The sequence below is a fragment of the Diachasma alloeum genome, unplaced genomic scaffold (assembly GCF_001412515.2).
Source record: "Diachasma alloeum isolate Michigan unplaced genomic scaffold, Dall2.0 Dall_scaffold_00183, whole genome shotgun sequence".
NCBI classification, from domain to species: domain Eukaryota; kingdom Metazoa; phylum Arthropoda; class Insecta; order Hymenoptera; family Braconidae; genus Diachasma; species Diachasma alloeum.
In genome coordinates this window covers 2,449,759-2,470,255 of record NW_021680349.1, presented here as the reverse complement: position 1 = coordinate 2,470,255, position 20,497 = coordinate 2,449,759, and the positions used below count along the sequence as shown (strand labels likewise).

The 20,497-nt window shown below is 36.2% G+C and overlaps 1 protein-coding gene across 1 annotated transcript; it reads right to left on the bottom strand.

The window, feature by feature from the left end:
* Positions 1-5,035: 5,035 nt before the first annotated feature.
* On the bottom strand, positions 5,036-18,748 carry LOC107046998 (bone morphogenetic protein 4). Its single transcript, XM_015269726.2, has 3 exons — positions 17,940-18,748; positions 12,860-12,977; positions 5,036-6,636 (listed from the first exon to the last, which is right to left on the bottom strand). The coding sequence occupies exons 1-3, from the start codon at positions 18,339-18,341 to the stop codon at positions 5,855-5,857; spliced, it is 1,302 nt and encodes a 433-aa protein (XP_015125212.1). The 5' UTR covers positions 18,342-18,748; the 3' UTR covers positions 5,036-5,854.
* Between the last annotated feature and the right edge of the window lie 1,749 nt (positions 18,749-20,497).

The window sequence follows — 20,497 nt, the reverse complement described above, 5'->3', positions numbered from 1 at the left end:
AATGAAACAGTCATTACTTTGACATTTTTAGAAACATATCTGTTCAAAGACTCGAACGTAATGGAATTTCCTATTTTTTTTATTCAATTTTTATTTTTTTGTCACAAATTTGTCAATTCAGAAATTCATTAAATGAGTGATCATTGCTCGTCTCTTCATTAAAAATGTGTGTGCACGTATGTTCACTTTATGTTTATCAACACAATAACAATAAAAATAATTGACGGAAAATGAATGACTCACAATTTCAAGAGCCACTAAATCTCCAGTTATCGCTTTGAAGAATGAAGACCTTGTCCCATTCGTCAACGGGAGAAACGATTGAGGTTTCAAATGATCTCAACGTTTGTTAACAAGATTATAGACTCTAATTTTTGTAAATATTGCTGCTCCAACTGCCTTCGCAGAAACAAAGGATGAAACAAGACCAACGGCTGTGGAATATTCCCTCCTTTGGGTTTCAATTTAATTATTTAATTCCACGATTGACATTCACGACTTCTTATCGACACTAATTGCTCAATGAGATAAACCCTCGAACAGATGTGTTAATCTGGTGATGCGAGAAATCTCGATCTCCTTGGCGGATTTATGCATTATTCATCTGATTTCGTGCATTGACTAATGCACTCTAATTTGTTGAATAAATTTCATGTACTTTTCGTGCAGTGGAATTTGAAGCATTTAGGAATTTTCATGCTTGCATTGAATATAAAAGCTAAAATTTGTGGAGACGGACTGGGACCACCTGGGGATGACCTGCCTGGAGAAATAAAAAAATAAATTCTCCTTCCAAGAAAATAATTCGTCCGCAAAATTAATTCAGTAGCGAAGTGGTAAAACGATAAGTCGATTTTCACTATTGTCTAGTTTTTAGTGAATATCTCGAAATCTAAGGGAGATAGCTAAATTTTTATTAAAACCTTCTTTGTAGCGCTCAATTCACCCAAGAAAAACGGTTATTACGAAAATTCCAATATCTCCTCTGGATTCGGAGATATTCTTCAAAAACTCAACTAAGAGAAGTCGACTTAAACCGTTTTACCACTTCGCTACTGAATTTTTTTCACAGTCTGTATGAAAGATACAAGCACCTCCCGATTTTTTATTCTCTTTGTCCCCAAGGACGAGTTTGTTTACATTTGAACGTGCACAATGTACCGTATGTTCTCCCGACAAACAATTACCTCGAATAATTCTCAACGCGATAATTAATCGCAAGCAAAACGTCAAGGTTTTTCCTCCAACTAGCGCTCGTCACTCCAATAAAGATGAGTCAAGCTTGACACACGTCGGAGAATCATGCAATTGCCCGAACCCCCAGATAAATCATTATCCCAATCACTTGGCGCCAATCCACTTCGAAGTCAACCTGTCTCCCTTCCCCAACTTTTTCCCCCGTCTTCAATATTTTTTTCTCGCTCGGGGTATTCACAGGGTTAGTTCCTTTTATTTTTCGTTGAGGCATCGAAGAAAGGAACGATTGTCTCGCGGGTGGGTTCAAGAGGTCGAGCAACTTGGAACGATCGTTTCGTGCGAGCGCAAACTCGTTTGGCTCCTCCGAGGCGTCTCCGTAAATGCGGCCGAGATCGATCTCGGGACCTCTCACGCTGTTTGGATCCACCCGAGGGCATTTACACTCGGGATCTTTGTGATTCAATCGATTCATGGGATTAAATTCGTGTGATCGTGTGAAGGAGAAACATTTGTGGAGGCCGGATTTAAAAGTTATGTGACGTTATGGAAATTAATGAGAACGAGGCACTTTGGTTATTGTTTGGTGAGATGTTTTGTAGCATTTGGAGTTGACAATTCTTTTATTGTCCATATTTTAGTATTCAAAGACAGTAATTTTTCTGTCGTATTTTTAAATTTTGTTTCATGACAATTTTGGCCATTAAAACTATTTGAGGCACTTGGCTTTCCCTAATTTATTGGTTGATAGTGTTGATTAATTTAAGTAATGAATCAGTTACCTATTTTCATCATTTTCTGTGTACTCGATCATCATGACATAGAGATGGGGATATCAACCGATATCTGAGGACGCGGGAACTACCGTAATGCTGATTCTGGCGATGTTAATCATATGACGCTAAATCTAGAATTCAAGTTATTGTGCAAGTCATTATGAATGAAAACAAATGATTGTATGACATTCGTCGAAAAATTCACTGTCATTCAATTTTCAATTTTTTTTTTTATGAAACAGTCATTACTTTGACATTTTTAGAAACATATCTGTTCAAAGACTCGAATGTAATGGAATTTCCTTCTTTTTTATTCAATTTTTATTTTTTTGTCACAAATTTGTCAATTGAGAAATTCATTATATGAGTGATATTTGCTCGTCTCTTCATTAAAAATTGATGTGCACGTATGCTCACTTTATGTTTATTAAAAAAATGACAATAAAAATAATTGACGGAAAAACTCGATTGGAAAAAAATGGAAATTTCAAATTTCACTGAAAATTCTATCAAATTCCGCATTTTTAAATACCAGATAGACAAGAAATATTGGTTTCCCTGATTCCGATTAATTTTCATTGAATAAATGAATGATTCATCGTTTCCATTGGCTGGAAAACCATTGGAATTTTCAATTACGAAATTCCTTCAAATTTCAGTGGAACTGTAATGTGATATAAATTAAATTTCAACCAAAAAATTTCAACAGTTCATTTTTCCTTCGAAAGAATTCACGAAAGGAAGTTTTAAATTTATTTTTTAATTAATAAAGTGGAAAAACTGACTTGTTATTCAACTGCTCAACTACTGTTCCCCTTCAATTCATTTCACCAAAGTAGATTTTTTTGTTCAGTAGAAATTTCTCGATCGTCGACTGTAATATTTGCCCATGTTGACGTGTTTGGACGTGCGGGTACCTGCAAAACGTTTCTCGGGATTCCACGTGGACTTTTTACAATGAGTCTGATAATAATTATCTCTGACATTGTATGCTCATTAGTTATGTCCACGATGTCGGAGGGAAAGGCCAAGTCTCGCAATTTGCGAAATGTGGGCCGTCGCGTGGTCATATTGATTCTTGATGATTTCATTTATTTTTTCGCGCCGAGAGAGATGTTTTTCAAGTGAGTGGAGACCTCTAACGTAAATATTGTACATTAATTCCTTCATTATTAGCTTGATTGGCGGTTGGTAGAATAGGGATTTGGATCATTATCATAGGCGGGGAGGGAAGGGAATAAAGCTGAAGTCGAGAAATTTTAAACTATCGATTTACGAATTTTAAGGATGTTTATCCATTCGTCGGCAATTTAATTTCGTCATGCTCCAGGAAATTAACAATTTTGGTAATGAAGAAAAATCAGTTGCAGTGGCTTTGACAAAATTAAATAAACAAATTTTTTTATACGCGGGCTCTTATGGGATTCATTTCCAAATTGATAATTTACCGATTGGAAGACTTTAAAAATGGAATAAAAAGGGCAATGTGGAAAAATAGGCCAGAATGCGCTGAATCTAGTGGCGCAAGGAAAAATCGGGCAAAGTTTAACTTTAATTTTTAATTAAATTAAACATTAATTTCACTGTTTCATTTTAAATATCCTTAAATCTATGAAATCAAAATAAAAAATATTCTTCATTGATAAATGATTATTGTTGACTCTTCGATCTTTGATTAACAATATCCACATTTTCAAATAAAAGGCGTTCCATTCTCTATTTAAGAATTTAACATTCTTAATACNGGAAAAACTGACTTGTTATTCAACTGCTCAACTACTGTTCCCCTTCAATTCATTTCACCAAAGTAGATTTTTTTGTTCAGTAGAAATTTCTCGATCGTCGACTGTAATATTTGCCCATGTTGACGTGTTTGGACGTGCGGGTACCTGCAAAACGTTTCTCGGGATTCCACGTGGACTTTTTACAATGAGTCTGATAATAATTATCTCTGACATTGTATGCTCATTAGTTATGTCCACGATGTCGGAGGGAAAGGCCAAGTCTCGCAATTTGCGAAATGTGGGCCGTCGCGTGGTCATATTGATTCTTGATGATTTCATTTATTTTTTCGCGCCGAGAGAGATGTTTTTCAAGTGAGTGGAGACCTCTAACGTAAATATTGTACATTAATTCCTTCATTATTAGCTTGATTGGCGGTTGGTAGAATAGGGATTTGGATCATTATCATAGGCGGGGAGGGAAGGGAATAAAGCTGAAGTCGAGAAATTTTAAACTATCGATTTACGAATTTTAAGGATGTTTATCCATTCGTCGGCAATTTAATTTCGTCATGCTCCAGGAAATTAACAATTTTGGTAATGAAGAAAAATCAGTTGCAGTGGCTTTGACAAAATTAAATAAACAAATTTTTTTATACGCGGGCTCTTATGGGATTCATTTCCAAATTGATAATTTACCGATTGGAAGACTTTAAAAATGGAATAAAAAGGGCAATGTGGAAAAATAGGCCAGAATGCGCTGAATCTAGTGGCGCAAGGAAAAATCGGGCAAAGTTTAACTTTAATTTTTAATTAAATTAAACATTAATTTCACTGTTTCATTTTAAATATCCTTAAATCTATGAAATCAAAATAAAAAATATTCTTCATTGATAAATGATTATTGTTGACTCTTCGATCTTTGATTAACAATATCCACATTTTCAAATAAAAGGCGTTCCATTCTCTATTTAAGAATTTAACATTCTTAATACAAAAGACTAGAATAGATAAAAAATGTTCTAATTCTCAAAAAAAAAAAAACTTCCTTCATTCGTGTCGGGAAGTTAATAAAAAAAGAAATAAAACAAAATTCAAAAAATTTTCATTTTACATTTGAAAATAATTCTCCTCATCCAGAGCTATTCTTCAGTCAAGAACCGCTTTATTGTGAATTCAAGAACGAATTACGTATTCGTGAAACAAGGAAAAACTACTCAATAAAAACCCAGCTATAATAATCCTCAAGTTTCCCACTGGAAATTCATTCAAGACCAAAATTATCCTCGAATGAAAGATGTTTTCCTGTTGCGAAAGGTAGTCTCAAATAACACCAGACAAAAATATTTTTCAAATCTCATTCTTTTATTAATATCAATTCAATGATAATGTCCCAACCAAATTCCATCGAAATGCAAATTCTCAGAGGCACAAAAATTCAAATACAACGAAGCAGTATCCTCGCATTAAAAAGGACCAACTACCCCAATCCCCCCCCTCATGAGATTCACTACATACCTAATAGCATACAATTACACATACACACGTAAAAACATATAAACGCGACCCGAAATACTCGATAAAAAAAACAGACTTGCATTAGCCACTCCTCAAACCCCTAAAATACCCTAAACATTAAAATAAATTAATAAATATGTACACGCTGTGTGGATAAACAGTGGGAGCTGGGTCTACCTCGAACAAGCACACAAATAGTCCATCGGGCAATGTCGCGTGCTGGTGAACAATAAAAAATAGCACAATCCCTCGAATAACAGCGCAACCCTCCTCCCCCGAAAAAAATCCTCCGAAACAGGTTGAACTCCTCGAGCTATTAATAATTTAACTTTTAATCATTCCGTGATCAAGTGCAGGAGAGAAGATAAACTAACGAACCATCTCCCCCTCATCTCAATCCCAAAACTACTCAATAAACCCCTAAAAGAGAAAAAAAATAAAAAAACCCCTAATTGGCGTCGCAGAAGCGTCGACCGTTGCTGATTCCCGTACGTTTAATATCACAGTCACAAGAGGCAGAAAAAAAGAGTCAAGGGTTACACGTATGAGATTACGAAGACAAAAGTATCCCAGAGACGTGGGGAGGAGCGTAAAAAAAAATTGATGTCTAAACTCTTTGGTGAATTGAACCCAAGTGGCTGCTTCTTACGAGCACGCGCACTCCAGCACCCTCATGTTCTTCCAGCTGGAGACCTTAAGTTTAGTAGGATCATTCTCGTCGAAGTAGAGTATCTCAAGCTCAGCGAGTTTGCTGGGTGCGCAGCACGGCCTGGGCGCTTTTCTCTTGTCCTCCTTCCATATGAGACTCTGAAGTAGTGCATGATGATGGGCAGGATTGTATCGCGGTGGACATCTGCCCTTGCAGTAACCGGCGTCGAAAGTCTTTGGTTGAACGATAAATTCAAAGCCCTTGAGATCCTTGAATATAACTGTCATCTCGTGTCTGCAGCACTTTTTGTTCTCACCACGACACTCGGTTCTCCTTCCCTTGTGGAGGGACATGAGGTGATCAGGAGCTGAGCGTCTTCGTCGCAACTGCCCGGAGGTGGTGAATACGTTGAGAACGGGGGAGCCGAGGGAGACGTTGGGGCTCAGGGGACCCTTGAGGCGCACCTCTAGACCCAGATTGTCGATGAGACCCTCGTGCCACAGCACAACCAACTCCGTCACGTCGAGCTCGATCCACCGGGGCCCATCGAGGTGGGAAAATGTTGCACTTGATACTAGCGGGCTTGACGTCTCGCCAATACGGTAAATCGATACTTCCACGCTGTCTGACGCTCCCGTTGGCTCGAGAATCAGTCTTAGGATTGCGTGATCCACTTCCTCGTCGTCGGCGGGGACGTCCAGGGGGAAGTACAGGCTGTAGGTGTCCGACTGGGGGGATGACAGATCACGTTTGGTTCTTGACAGTTGATCCATTTCGTCTGCAACAAATTGTCGGATTTTTAGTTATTTGTTTGCACTTTTTTAAGGGATTTTAGTTCACTTTTTTTGGGTTTGAAAATGGGGTACAGGATAAGCCGATAAGTTCTTGTGAAAATCGATTGTTCAGAGCTTTGAATTCTCACATATTGCACTGAATTTATTATTTTAAAATAAATGAGGAGAAATTAAATGAAGAAAATTAAAAGAACGGCTAAAAATTGATTAAGAATAACATATTTAGCTTTCATTCCGTTACTTTAGTGTTTTTTCTACTCATTCGGCTTTCCCTTCCCCAATAATTACGCAAATTTCCGGAATTTAGTGGTCATCACTCGAGTAAGATAGAATCATCTAAAAATACGTATCTGCTCAGTGATCAGTTTTGGTTTTGTTTTATTTTATGTAAGAAATGTTTTGAAGAATCACTCGAGAAATTTTAGTGAAAATAAATCGTTGAGAGGTTTTAATAATGAATCATTTCATTCATAGGATAATTTCAAATTCAAATTGATAATATGAAAAAATCATGCTATGCAACTATATCTATTCATTTTAATTTAAATTCTCCCATATTGCAAAAGGATACAAATTAAATCTAAAAAAATTATTAAAACGAATGATTCGAGTTTAAAAATTCGTAAAAATTTCAAATTTTAAATTTAATTCCTTTACTTTAGCCTTTTTTCTCTACCCATTTGGCTTTCCCTTCCCCAATGTTTACACGAATTTCCGGTATTTAGTAGTCACCACTCGAGTAAAATAGAATCACCTAAAAATACATATCTCCCCTGTGATCACATACGTGGGTTGGGTTAATAAAATCCAAAGAATTTCGTTGTATTTACACAATAATCCAGTGGAATGTAATACGCACATCACCCTCTGACTCCTATCTCCGGAATGAAAGCGTGATCGTGATGCATAATCGATATCCCCCACATCCCCCGATGTTTTCAAATGAGAAATACCCACGAGTGGTACTCGAAACAGTTATCTTTAGGTTACAGAAATCATTGCCTGTGATACAAACTTGAAATAGCTCAACGATTCATCGATTCCGATAATAGAACTTTATCACACTGGTATTCCGATCAAAAATAGATACTGAGTGCTCCGTTGGCGCCTGCCCACTCGCACACCTCACGGCGCCCCCGTTGTTAATCGTTTGCCTTCGCACTATTACATACAACATTACTATTTCTCAACAAACATAACACTCGATAAATTGTTCTCTCCACTCACTAAATAAAATACAAATAAAAAATGAATGAGCGTTTACTGTCACCTCGGCTTAACTTGACTTTATGTTCTGATTTTTTTTATGACTGTAGGAAACGGTGTCGTAAAATCATTTCCCTGGTTAAAGCCCATTGTCGGTGACATCTTTGTGTGGCCGGAAGTTGAAGTGGAATCTTCAGACCTGGGAGGAAGACGAGGAGGAAGAACGAAATGAAATTATCAAGATTCAAACAAGTGGTCATTTTTTTTCTCTCATTCCGATTTCTAAAAATAGAAGTTCGAGCGGGTGTTTTTTTTTAATTCTTTCGCTTCTCGTAATCTTCGAGGACATGCCAGTATTTGGACCATTTTTTTTCGTTGGAATTAAGCATTTGACCCTATTTTTCCGGACATTTTCCAATCTTTTTATTGTTTGAGCTTTTAAGGGCTAAATTTCATTTTTCTTTTTGAATTTTTAGGAAGTCTTTGGAAAGTCTTGATAAAAAGTCTATTTAAAGATTCATGATGTCAAAAGCTCTAGCCGTTGACACTAATTAAAATTCAATTATCCACCGAAATTTCAAAATATTGATTCCAAAATATTGATACTATCACTCAAAAAAATGTTATCAAATCGCAAAGCAGTTTAAAACAACGATATCAATAGCCCTCAATAATCAATGTATGACTTGAGCACGGGAATCTCTCCATCATTGCATTTTGCAAAAACCCGTTGTTCGACATTCCAATGGAATTTCTATTTCGTAACGAGACAGACGTATCACGAGGACAATATACCCGGGAGAGGGGGAGTGCCGAGAGGAGAGGTTGCAAATGACTGAGGGGGAGCGGGAGACATATGAGAAAAAAGGGGATTATAACACAAGTCTCAAGTACACGTCTCTCCAGGCCCACATTGCGAGACTCCACTTGTAACTGACTTCCAAGTATTCTTCAACAAGCGTCTCAGCGTTTTTCTACAGTGTATGGGATTTTTTTTTATCCTTCATTTCATGTTGCACTCCGGTGATTGCTAATTTGATTGATAATCCTAACGGCTGGGTACACAGACACTTAAGATGCTTATCGAGGCTACTGAGTAATGCGTTACTTTGATATGGATGCTGGGATAACGCTTTTTATTGTCATTTGTCAGCGGTGAGAACGTTTTTCTCGGCTTTTTTTCACCCGGCGTAATTGAGATGATACGTCGAATGCTCGGGTTGATGCATCGTTAGTCAATAATGGAGGATTTAATGAATGGGTTATCATTTGATTGATATTTTTTTGGGATAATAATTGGTCAAATTCACGCGTTGAGGGATTAATTATTGATTTCAAATGCCAGAGATCAGTTTTCGAAGGGAATTTCTTCATCTACTAAAAATGTATTTCAACATTCGTTCCGGAGATTAATCGTTGTGTTATGGGTTTTTATATGTTTTCGGAATTAATTAACGGCACTGGGTGTTTCTATTCTTGAATGAGGTATAATATTCTTCATGAATAGTTTATAAACAACTGATTTTTTCCCCGAAATGATTTTTAGAAATTTCAGCAAATAAAGAAATTATGTTTTATGCAACACAAATAAGGTTTGTAAAAGTTTCGATAATTTCCATTACTTTTTCCGGGAATTGTTTCAAATTTTTATCATGTAATTTAATTGAAAAGTTTCATAAATAGAAATTTCCAAATGAAGAATCAAATATCGAGTATATCTGGCCTTCTTTTCTTATTTATATTCTTATGTAAATATCTAAAATTGAGGTATTCATTCATATTTTTCCAACCACACCCAATGAATTAATTCACATAGCCAATTAATTTATCTCGGTATCGATGAGTTCCATAGGGAAATGTCAAAATACTTTTTTCGAAGGAAAATATTTCGACATTTTTCCTTAGATTAGTCGTTGCGTTATACGTTTTCATAATTTTTCTGAATTAATCAACGGCATTGGGTATATTTTAATCTTGAATAAGGCATAATATTCTTCATCAATAATTTATAAACAATTAATTATTCTCTAAGAAATAATTTTTCAAAATTTTAACAAAATTTTATGCAAAAAAATTGAGTTTGCAAAAATTTCAACAATTTCTATTACTTTTTCCATGAATTGTTTCAAATTGTTATCACGTAATTTAATTAAAAAATTTAATGAATGACAATTTTCAAAAAAAAAAATATCGATTAGGCCTGCTTTTTTTATTCATTTTTTATGTAAATATCTCAAATTCAGGTATTCATTCAATTTTTTCCAACCGCAAGTAATTAATTTGTCTCGGTATCGATGAGTTTCAACGACAAATGTCAAATTACATTTTTGGAGAAAAATATTTCGACATTTTTCCTTAGATTAGTCGTTACGTTATACGTTTTCATAATTTTTCTGAATTAATCAACGGCGTTGGGTATATTTTATTCTCGAATGAGGCATGATATTCTTCACGGATAGCTTCTAGCTCTTGATTTTTCTCCGAAAAATCATTTTTGAAAATTTCAACAAATCTTATGCAAAAAAATAATGTTTGAAATAGCCTCAACAATTTCCAAGCAAAGAATAAAATATCGATTATATCCGGCCTTCTGTCGTATTTATTTTCTACATAAATATCTCAAATTGAGCTATTCCCTCGGACTTTCCCACTTCACAACAGAATTCATTGAAAACAGAACAGGAAATATGAATCTTAATTTGGTTACATTCAGGGTCCCCCATTTTTCCCACCACAATCAAGATGTTGGGCTTAATGTTTTCCCCGAAGACATCTTGTATCGTCCGAGAAGAGAAAAAAAAGCGAGAAAAACGTTTGACGATTGTCGAGCCGCGGCTGATAAGCCCCGGAAAATTGCTCCAACGAAATGAGGTCGTGAGACTTCGTTCGCCGGTTGTCTATTACTCTCGACAAGACATAACGTGGACCGGAAGCTCGCCCCCGACGCTTGACCCCCGCAAAAATACTCCTGAAGCGGGCCAGGGGTGGATGACCAGCCTCAGACTTCCACGGCGAAAGTAAACAGGATGCAATTACATCTAGTTCCACCTTCGTCCTCGAAAATATCAAAGTGAAGCGTGAAAGTCAGTCTGATAATCGTGTCGACAGAAAAAAAAATCACGGGTTCATTGTGAATCGAGTCGTTGAAAAAATAATTGAGTAACTGAGAGTGGAGAATTTCGAACGAGAATTTAATGACAGGTTTTTCTTGGGCTCATGGCAAACGTCACCTGAGCACTCATTATAAAAGAAGTACCGGTAATCCCCCAGGAAATGACTCAATACGAGCGAACGAGGACGAATATGACAGGGCAGAATTATCTTCTGTTTTATTCGCTTAAGGACGTTCAGACGGACTGAAAGTGAAACTTGTGAAAATCCCATTAATGTTTTTTCTTTTTGCGCTTGTTTTCACAGGAAGAACGAAATCTAATTCTAATATCTGATTTTAAAAAGCCCCAAAACCCGATTCTGAGTCCTCCCGAGTCTAAATGTTTATATTTTTCAATGAACAGTCGACTAGAAAATATTTCTGAATGGCATTTGGGAACGATTTCGAAATTTTTAATTTTCGACATTTTTCGATTTTTTAAATTCTTGTGCACATTAAATTGAGGAATGATTCGATCGAAATACGGATGCTATAGTTTTGTGCGTATGGGTATTCTGAACATTTTCACGAAAATTTCAACAAGATCGGTCTGCGGGATTTTACCTTATGAATTTTAAAAGCTGAAAATACTTTTTGGGTTTTTGGAATATTCCCATATTTATATATTGCATGGATACGGGTGGGTCAGCAGCATTTTTTTAAGAGGGTATACTGATAGAAAAGTTCTCATGAATCTCATTTTTCAAAAATTTAGAAATTGAAGCTGTTTTTGAACTTTTTTTGGAAATTAGAAAAAAAATCCAACGATGTTGTTCATGAAATGTAGGGAATGCCCCCAGAATATTCAGAATCAGTTCTCATTTCTCCTGATGAATTAATCAATTTTATTGCATCATCACATAATTATCAATGTGAAAAATGCAATTTTAATTTGTCCGTAATTGTTCACAATTATTCATCAGATATCATGAGTATTTCCATTTATTTTGATTACCAAATTAAATAAAAAATTAAAAAATTTTAAGAATGGATTTTTCTGAGAAAACCAACGAATTTTTGAGGATTCAGGATAAATATCAAACAAATGCTAAAATTTTAATTTATTCCCGGTCATCAATCCTTTATGATCACCAATCAAATAAAACACGTATTCCCATTAAAAGCCAGTCAATACCGAACAAAAAATGAACAATTTTATAAAATAAAAATAAAAGTTTTATTAAATAAAAGATAGAATATTGTTGTTCAGGGAATAGAGAACAATTTCTTATTTTTCCTGATGAATTAATTAATTTTATTACATCATCACATAATTGTCAATAGCGTAAAAGATGCAATTTCAATTTGTTTTACTCCCAATCGTCCAATTGTCCGTTAATCGCACTTATTCATCAAATAGCATAAGTATTTCCATCTAGTTCTAAATTAAATATAAAAAAGTAAAAATTTTTAGAAATGGATTTTTGACGATTCACCATAAATCTCCAATAAACACTGAAAACCCCATGGCCTTTAACGCGAATTTAAACTTCAAACGTCAATTTATTCCCAGTCATCAATCCTTTACGATCGCCAATCAAAAATCACGAGAATTCCCTTTAAATTCACTATAAAACCGAGAAAAAAGTGGACAATTTTATGTCATTCCCCGAAAATGCCCAATTTCCCCTACAAAAAATGTCTCCCAGCACTTTATTCTCCTTCGTCCTCGAAATACAAAAACAGTCACTAAAAATTCAAGGCAAACTATTCTGTCCTATCCCTCCCCAAGGCAATTAAAACACCAACGGTACCAAGGCTCATCCCAACGGCATCGAACCTCACCATTCGAAAAAATATAAAAAAACCCATCAAAAAGTACTAGAACCGAATTCAAAGCGCATTGTTACCTGTGGCATGAAACGTGTGAAGTCTCCTCCGTCTTCTGTCACCAGGTGCTCTCGACATTTGCAGTCTCCTCAGGTATTCGACGTGGGCTCTTTCATACTCCGTCTGACTCACGTTCGCCTGTTGGGGGAGAGACGAAACAAAAATGCATTTAGTGAGAACGATGAAAAGAGATGTGGAGTGGATGACAAAAAAAACGCCGAGGGAAGGCCCGACTTGTTGCTAATTAACAAAACACAGACGAGTAAAGGCGGAGTGAGAAGTCAAGTGGGATCGTTCCCAGAGAGAGATAAGAACACTCGTAAAAAAACGAGGAGAATTATAAAAAAAGAAACAAACGTGTGTGCGAGGGAAAAGAATGATGAAAAAGAAGTTGTTGACGTGGAGACGTTGACCCAGAGATGATTTCTCCTCCCAAAACGATTCACCGATTGAACTTGGACCCCTTAATTGATTCCCTTCCTCATATGTGTGGAAGTTCTCAAATGATTGCGATGGCTCGCACTCGTGACACTGTTATTATCTGGATTTAACTCGGGTCAGAGAATCTTTTTAGGGGTTTTTTATGTGTAGGTAGTTTATCTCAATGAAAAATTCTGGTGTGAGGATTATTCAAGCTAAACTGTTAGAATTACACTTGAAATTTCAAGGGGAATGCTGAAATTTTTGACAAGGAGAGATTTATGTAAAATTTATGGACGATTTTGTTAATTTCTTGAATGTTCAGTGCAATTCCAATTTTTTGGTTCATATGATAAGATAAATTATTAAAAATTCATGAATGACTCATTTGAATTAAAAAAAAACGAGTTTTCGTTGCGTTTTTATTGACATAAAATTAGGTGCTTTCAAAGATAGTAAAATATTGCGTCTTAAGCCTAATGATTATTCTTAAAATTTCAAGAGAAATTTTGAAATTTTTAACAACGAGAAACTTACAGAAAATTTCTTCATGAATTAGTTAATTCCTTGAATATTCAGTACAGTTCTAATTTTTTGGTCCATATGATAATGCAAATTATTGAAAAATTCATGACGTAAATACACTCGCAGGAGTCATTCATATGAATTCTAAAAAAAATGATTTTTTGTAGAGTTTTTATTCACATTAAATGAATTGAAATAAATATAATAAAAAATTGTGTCTTAATCCTAATAATTATTTTTCAAATTTGAAAAGAAATGTTAAAATTTTTAACTGCGAAAAGGTTACAGAAAATTTATTGATGAATTAGTTAATTTCTGTAATATTCAATGCAACTTCGCACAAACATGTTTACGATAAATGAATCATTTGAATCAAATAAACTTAATTCGTATCAAATAACCAATTTTTTTAAATATAAACAAATATTTTCGCGATCTCAGTGAAGATTTCATTCGAAATGTCCGAATAATTCATTCCATACAATTGAAACATTTTGTTAAAATGTGTAGCGCCTCGTTATCTTAAAAACCGAATTGTCCATTTCTGTATCAATAATTTGCGAACCCTTTCACCACTCTCCCAATTTCCTCTTATTTATCCTCAAAATCCTCGTGGGGCGCCGAGGGATTGGCGACCCGTAATGAGCCCACGAGAGTCGTAAAGGTGAATCGCCGGTGGTCCCGAGACACCGTGTCGGTCCGTATTATGAGTCATTCCACCTCTTTCGCATTACCCGAGGCTCTTGCTCGCGCAACGGACTGAAGAAGGTCCATTTACCGCGTCGCGACGCCCTTCTGCCGTCTGCCCTTTTTGTCTCCGTTCTTCTCATTTGCCGTTCTCCGACTCGAGTTTGTTTAAACTCACTTAAACGACTCACTCAAGACGTCGCGTGCTTGACTAACCACTCAAGGGGTCTTGAATCACAGTATTTTCGGGGGACCGCTTTGACGAAAAAGAGCCATTGTCACTTGTAATTACTTGAGAAAATGGGTTTGTCGAGTTGAGATGAGAGGAAATTGGATAAAAAGACGAGCTGTGTTGATCTAATTATTTCCGAGGAATGGAGGATTATTTTTTTTTTATTGAAATTGAGTTCTCAGCTCCAGTGGGTAAAGACCTGTACGTCGAAAACAACTTTTCATCACTTGCGCGTAAAGTGAAATTAGACGCACGCTCTGCGTGCACGAAATTCTACTTTTCACACATTGCGATGAACAATAGGGTTCGACACTCGTGAGAAAAGTGTTCTTTGACAGTTGGGCGGGTATAGGTACAGAATATACAATAATATATTGTGTTACTAGCGGATAAAATTCCACTTTTCCGCACGCCCATCCTATTTTTTGGAATACGCGCTGAGTTCACTGTTCGGAACGGCAGTGGGGGTAAAGTGTTTTTTTTGTGCACGTATGAGTAAGATTGAAGAGCGTGCGGAAAGTGAATTTCGAGTGCCTAAAGCTTCGCTTTCCAGTCAAATGAAATGAAGGAATTAATGAATGAATGAAATGGCGTTAGTAAAATGAATTCACATGAGATTTCGTTTTACACACGCCGTGCGGAAAACAACCGTTTTACGCACGCTAAACTGTTTCGAAATGTTCACTTTTCAGGGGGTTAACACAGAATTTGATGAAGTGACATGACGTGACATGACGTCACAATGCAGAAGTTTATTCAATTTGTAACATCTTATTTCATGATTATTAAGAATAAAAAAATACGTATTTACTATTTTCCATTTAATCTTCACACTTCATCGCTCTACTAAATAAACAAATTTCACGCAACAACTCAATTAAAATCGATCCCGTGGAAATTCCGGGGAAATAAATTCCAGGAACCAAAAAAGGTTCCTGTATCATTCGTTCCGTATCTGACTTTTCACATTCATGGATTTCCGAGGCCGGAGGTATCGAATTGCCCGATGCTGGAGGTCTCACCGAGGCAATTTACGCACACATGTAACCGAACCGCCCCCCTCGCCGCGGAGATCGTCTGGAATTTCCCAGCGACATTCTCCGCGTTCCGTTCCCTCCGATAATTTTCTCACTCGTGTCCCTTCGTTATCCCCCGAGTCAACTTATTTATCTATCGACTCTAACGTAACATTTCTTAACGGGAGGAACATCGGGTGTAGGGACAAGGGGAAGATTAAGAGATGAGACAGTGGAGAGATTTGGAGGCGGTGGGACCACTAAAAACCGACACCTGTTGCCCATGGGTGGAGACTCCTTGTCTGGGGCGAATTGATTTATCAATGGTTAATGAATGTACGGAGGTTATTTATGATTATTTGAAATGCGTTTGTTACTCATTTATTTTAATGGGGTTCTCGGAGATGAGGTGGAGAAGAATTGAAGTTTAAATTAGAAATTTTATGGGGATGTTTAATGAGACGAACAACACATCATCGTGCGTGGACTGATTCTTTATGAAGATGAAGTGTTTTTCAGTTTTTTTCTATGGATGTAAAATTTTTAATGATGAGCGGAATTTGAGAATCGAATAGTGTTGGAAGTTTGCTGATATTTTGATCATTTTTTTTGGGTTCTTTCACTTCTAGTGCAGAGGTCACGATGTCGATAGTTGAGAATGAGAGACTTCTTGGTTAAAAGAAAAATTTATTGTTTATTAACCTTTCAAAAATTTTTGTTGTCGGATATTTAGATGTCAAAGTGGATGTCATGTGGATTAATAAATAAATAATGCTGGAATTAAACAGGAAATTGCAGTGGAATTTTTTTATCTGATTTTTTTTGGATGTTGAATAAATAGATGAACAAAACGGTTTGAATTCATCCAATTTTTGATAATTAAGAATATACGAGGATTTCTACAGTTTTTTTAAATAAAATTCTCTCCGATGTTTAAAGGGAATGCTCATGAATGGAGACAAAGTGTTTTTAATTTTTTAAGAAACATAAAATGTTTATGAAGATGAGAATTTTAGAATGTAATGAACGGATAATTGAATTGAATTTTAATTTTCTCGATACATTATTCAACGTTTGTGGATATGTTATGTGAAGGTTACAATTTTCTTTGAATTTTAAATGGATATTTTGAATATGAACTTTTTTCAGAATTAGGGATATTCAGTGCTTCGACGAATTTTTTTTTGCCGAATATTCTTGTCGATATTTGGACGTGAACATCAGGGCATGAGACTGTTCATGAATGAAGATAAAGTGTTTTTAGTTTTTCAGGGAACATAAAATTTTTATGAAGATGAGAATTTTAGAATGCAATGATGTTGAAATTAAACGGAAAATTTAATTGTTAAGATACATTATCGAATGTCTTTGGATATATTATCTAAGAGTCACCATTTTCATTGAATTTTGAATGAATAGCTGAATGAAAAATTCGGAATTGAGCCCTTTTTCAGAATTGAAGATATTCAAGTGTTTCAGCAATTTTTATTTCCAAAGAAATTCTTCTTAATATTTGAACATGACAATCTGACTATCCATTCAACTCCTATTTGACTCAGTACAGACCATTTTACAATGATTTTACTATTCATATTTTAGAGGTTTAATCCGCCTTTCTATTGAAAATCGTTAGGAGTCGAAGAATTATCAAGTCTAATTTTTAAATAATTTTCATAAAATCATTGCGAAATTGAAAATTTGAAGATTACGAATTTTTTCGTAGATAATTTGCAAATAATTAAATTTTGAATTTAAAAAATTGAAAAACAGGAATTATTCACGATTTTTTATCAATTACACGAATAAAATATAATTAAAATCCCACTCGTGACAGAACTTGGAATACTCCACTGTAAAAAATCTACCTTGTAAGGAAGATTCACCCAATAATTGAAAAATTTCAACAAAATTACCTTTTTCATGAATAATCTACAACCAATTAAATTTTCCCCCTTGAAAAATGATTTGAAAACACTTGAATAATTTATATATTTTCCTCAATTTCATCGACAAAATTCACTGGAAATTTCAGTTTCCACAGAATTTCGTCAAAAATTCTGATTTCATCCCTTCCTCAACCAGCAATAATCATTACCAACCTTCAATAGAAAAAAAATTCCCCGAGCTGAAGCCAAACCCTTAAAAACTGTTCGCCAAGCACCCCCCCCCATTTCGCCGAAATATACAAAATAAAGCACACCACCAAGGCGTGAGAAATACCTTCGAAGGATCGGGTATCCTCTGTATCCCGAGACCCTCCACGATGCTCCTCCGTATGGTCTCCATCTCATCCTCCCCGAGTCCCCCCCTCCCCTCCCCCAAATCCCGACTCCATCCACGATAATCCCCCTGCATCCTCAGTCTCCCCAAATCTCTCCCCCCAAGAGTCAGATAACAGCCCCCGAGTATCAAAACACACCCCACAAAGATCACAAACTTGCCAGCGCAGCCCTCGAAACCGCGAAAAAATTGTCTCCGTGAACTGCCGGGAGTGGAGCCCGAAACTTTGCGTTTATAAATCCTAACAAATTTGCAGCCACGCTTGTCCACCTTGGATCGTCCCCCGTCGACGTCTTCACTGATAACGCGATCAATTGGTAATATTATTGAATCCTCGCCCATAGCCAAGAGAACAGAGCACACATAAACCTCCAATTCGCCAGCACAATCAATCCACCGAGAGAATTTCACACGTTCTCACAATAATAAAAACCATCCCTCGTCATGGATCGCGGTACGAGGCGGGTATTCCCGCCGATTCCTGCCGATTAAAATCCCAACAATCGCTGCAAACCACTTTTTCAATCACCCCAAGATCCTCAAACGTGGAAACTCGTTTTGTAAAAAATTAAACAATTTTCACTGCGACGATGGAGAAACGGCCTCACGAGGCAGAAGAATTTGTTACAGTAGCTCGTGTGATCACTCGTCCGCGACACAGCTACTATCTTCATGGTGTACGTGTCGGTTTATACGTTTTTTCGACACTCGTTCAAGCTCTTGCAGAATTCAGTGCTGAATATCTTGGATGTTTGAAAAAATTTGCAAAATCACTTGCATTTGAATGAAGCCGGGCAATGCGCGCGCACTCGTTGACAAGTGGTACCTTTGAGCACGCGGAAGTGCGGCATAACTTCGAGAAACTCGAAAAACAGAATTCGAATTATTTAGCAATTGATTCCGCGACGAAACTCCGATCGAGAGGTGTTAATGAAGTTTTTGGTTATTTCTAGGGAAAAATTATTGGTCTCGGGAGTTTGTTTTTGTCAATCTCTTCAACGCGACTGCCGCGTGTCGACTGTTTGCGGGCATGTATGCCCAGCCGTCTATATAATACGTCGTTGCTCCCGCCACCGAGCACCAACAGTGCGGAGGCACGAGGCAGAGGCAACACAGAGAGCCTCCGCTTCTGCCCTCTCTCCCTCTTTACTTCCACCGATGGGTTTTTTTAGTTTCGTTTTTAACTACTCTCTCTCACTCTCTCTCTCGGTTGGTTCGCTGTCACTAGTCGTCTCTTCAGCTTTTCTATTACTTTCTGTAAACTACAACTCGCCGATTCGGTCCACTGCGGCAGCCGTTTACACCCTTCTGCGGGGTTTAAACTGTTTTGTTACTGATAATTATCTCTGTGAGGTAGTCGGCTTCTAGGGAATTTCGAAGGAGAGGGGCAGAATGGACAATTTTGCCATTTTTCTGGGGATTTCAAGATGTTTTGTTGTTGAATTTGGGAATTAAATTGGGCGAAAAATTATGGGACTTGTTCAACATTCTTTTTTTATGATTAAATTATGAAAACACAATTTAATTTTTTTGATTTTTTCTTTGTCAAATAGCTTCTAACGATTCAAAATGAATTTATAATTAAGGTAATTGCAAATGACGTTTAAACAGAAGCTCTGATGCCAAATTAAAAGTGATGAAAATTATTTCAACAAAAAAAATGCCAAAGTATTGGAATTCCCTTCAATATTTTGAAATTTTTCTATGGATTTTAAGAATTTTAATTGCTAAATTTGTTAATTAAATTACGCGACAAAAATTGGGCGGAAAATTATTGGACTTTTGTTTAACATTCTCTTTTTATGAATAAACGGTCAAACTAGCAATTTTTGTTGGATTTGTCAAATAGTTTCTAACGATTCACAATGAAAAATCTAATTCATAATTTAGATAATGAAATAATTGCAAATATCGCTTAAATACAAACTCCGAGGTTAAACTAAAAATGCCAAAGTGTTGGAATTCCTTTTAATATTGACAGTTTATTCAATTTTTGATGCGATAAACACTTGATTTCTTAAATCCTTAATTACGGCATTGCATCAGTGATGAATACAAATAAATAAATTACTAACAACGAAAAAACAATGTCAACGTGTTTGAATTTCCTTAAATGTTGATAGCTCATTGACTTTTTGATTAAATGAACACTTGAATGCAAGAATCATCAATCATCCATCATACGATTGCGAGAATAATTGAGAGAATTATTACCACCGGAACGTGATGAAGAACCTCAACTTTACCTTTAACTATTGGGTTTTTTGGTTTCAATAATGAACAGTCATCGGAATTCGGAGAAAGAGGGGCTACCGGTCGTCAGGGGATGGCCCCATGAGCCCCCACGGCGAGCCTGCAAGGACCTTGACAACAGTTACTGACCCACTTACTCCCCGCGACTTGAATCATTCCCCCAGCCCAATCAAATCGATGATTACTTCTTTCAAACGCCTGAATCATCATCTCGATTCGAACTTTCGATTTTTTGCGGCCATAAT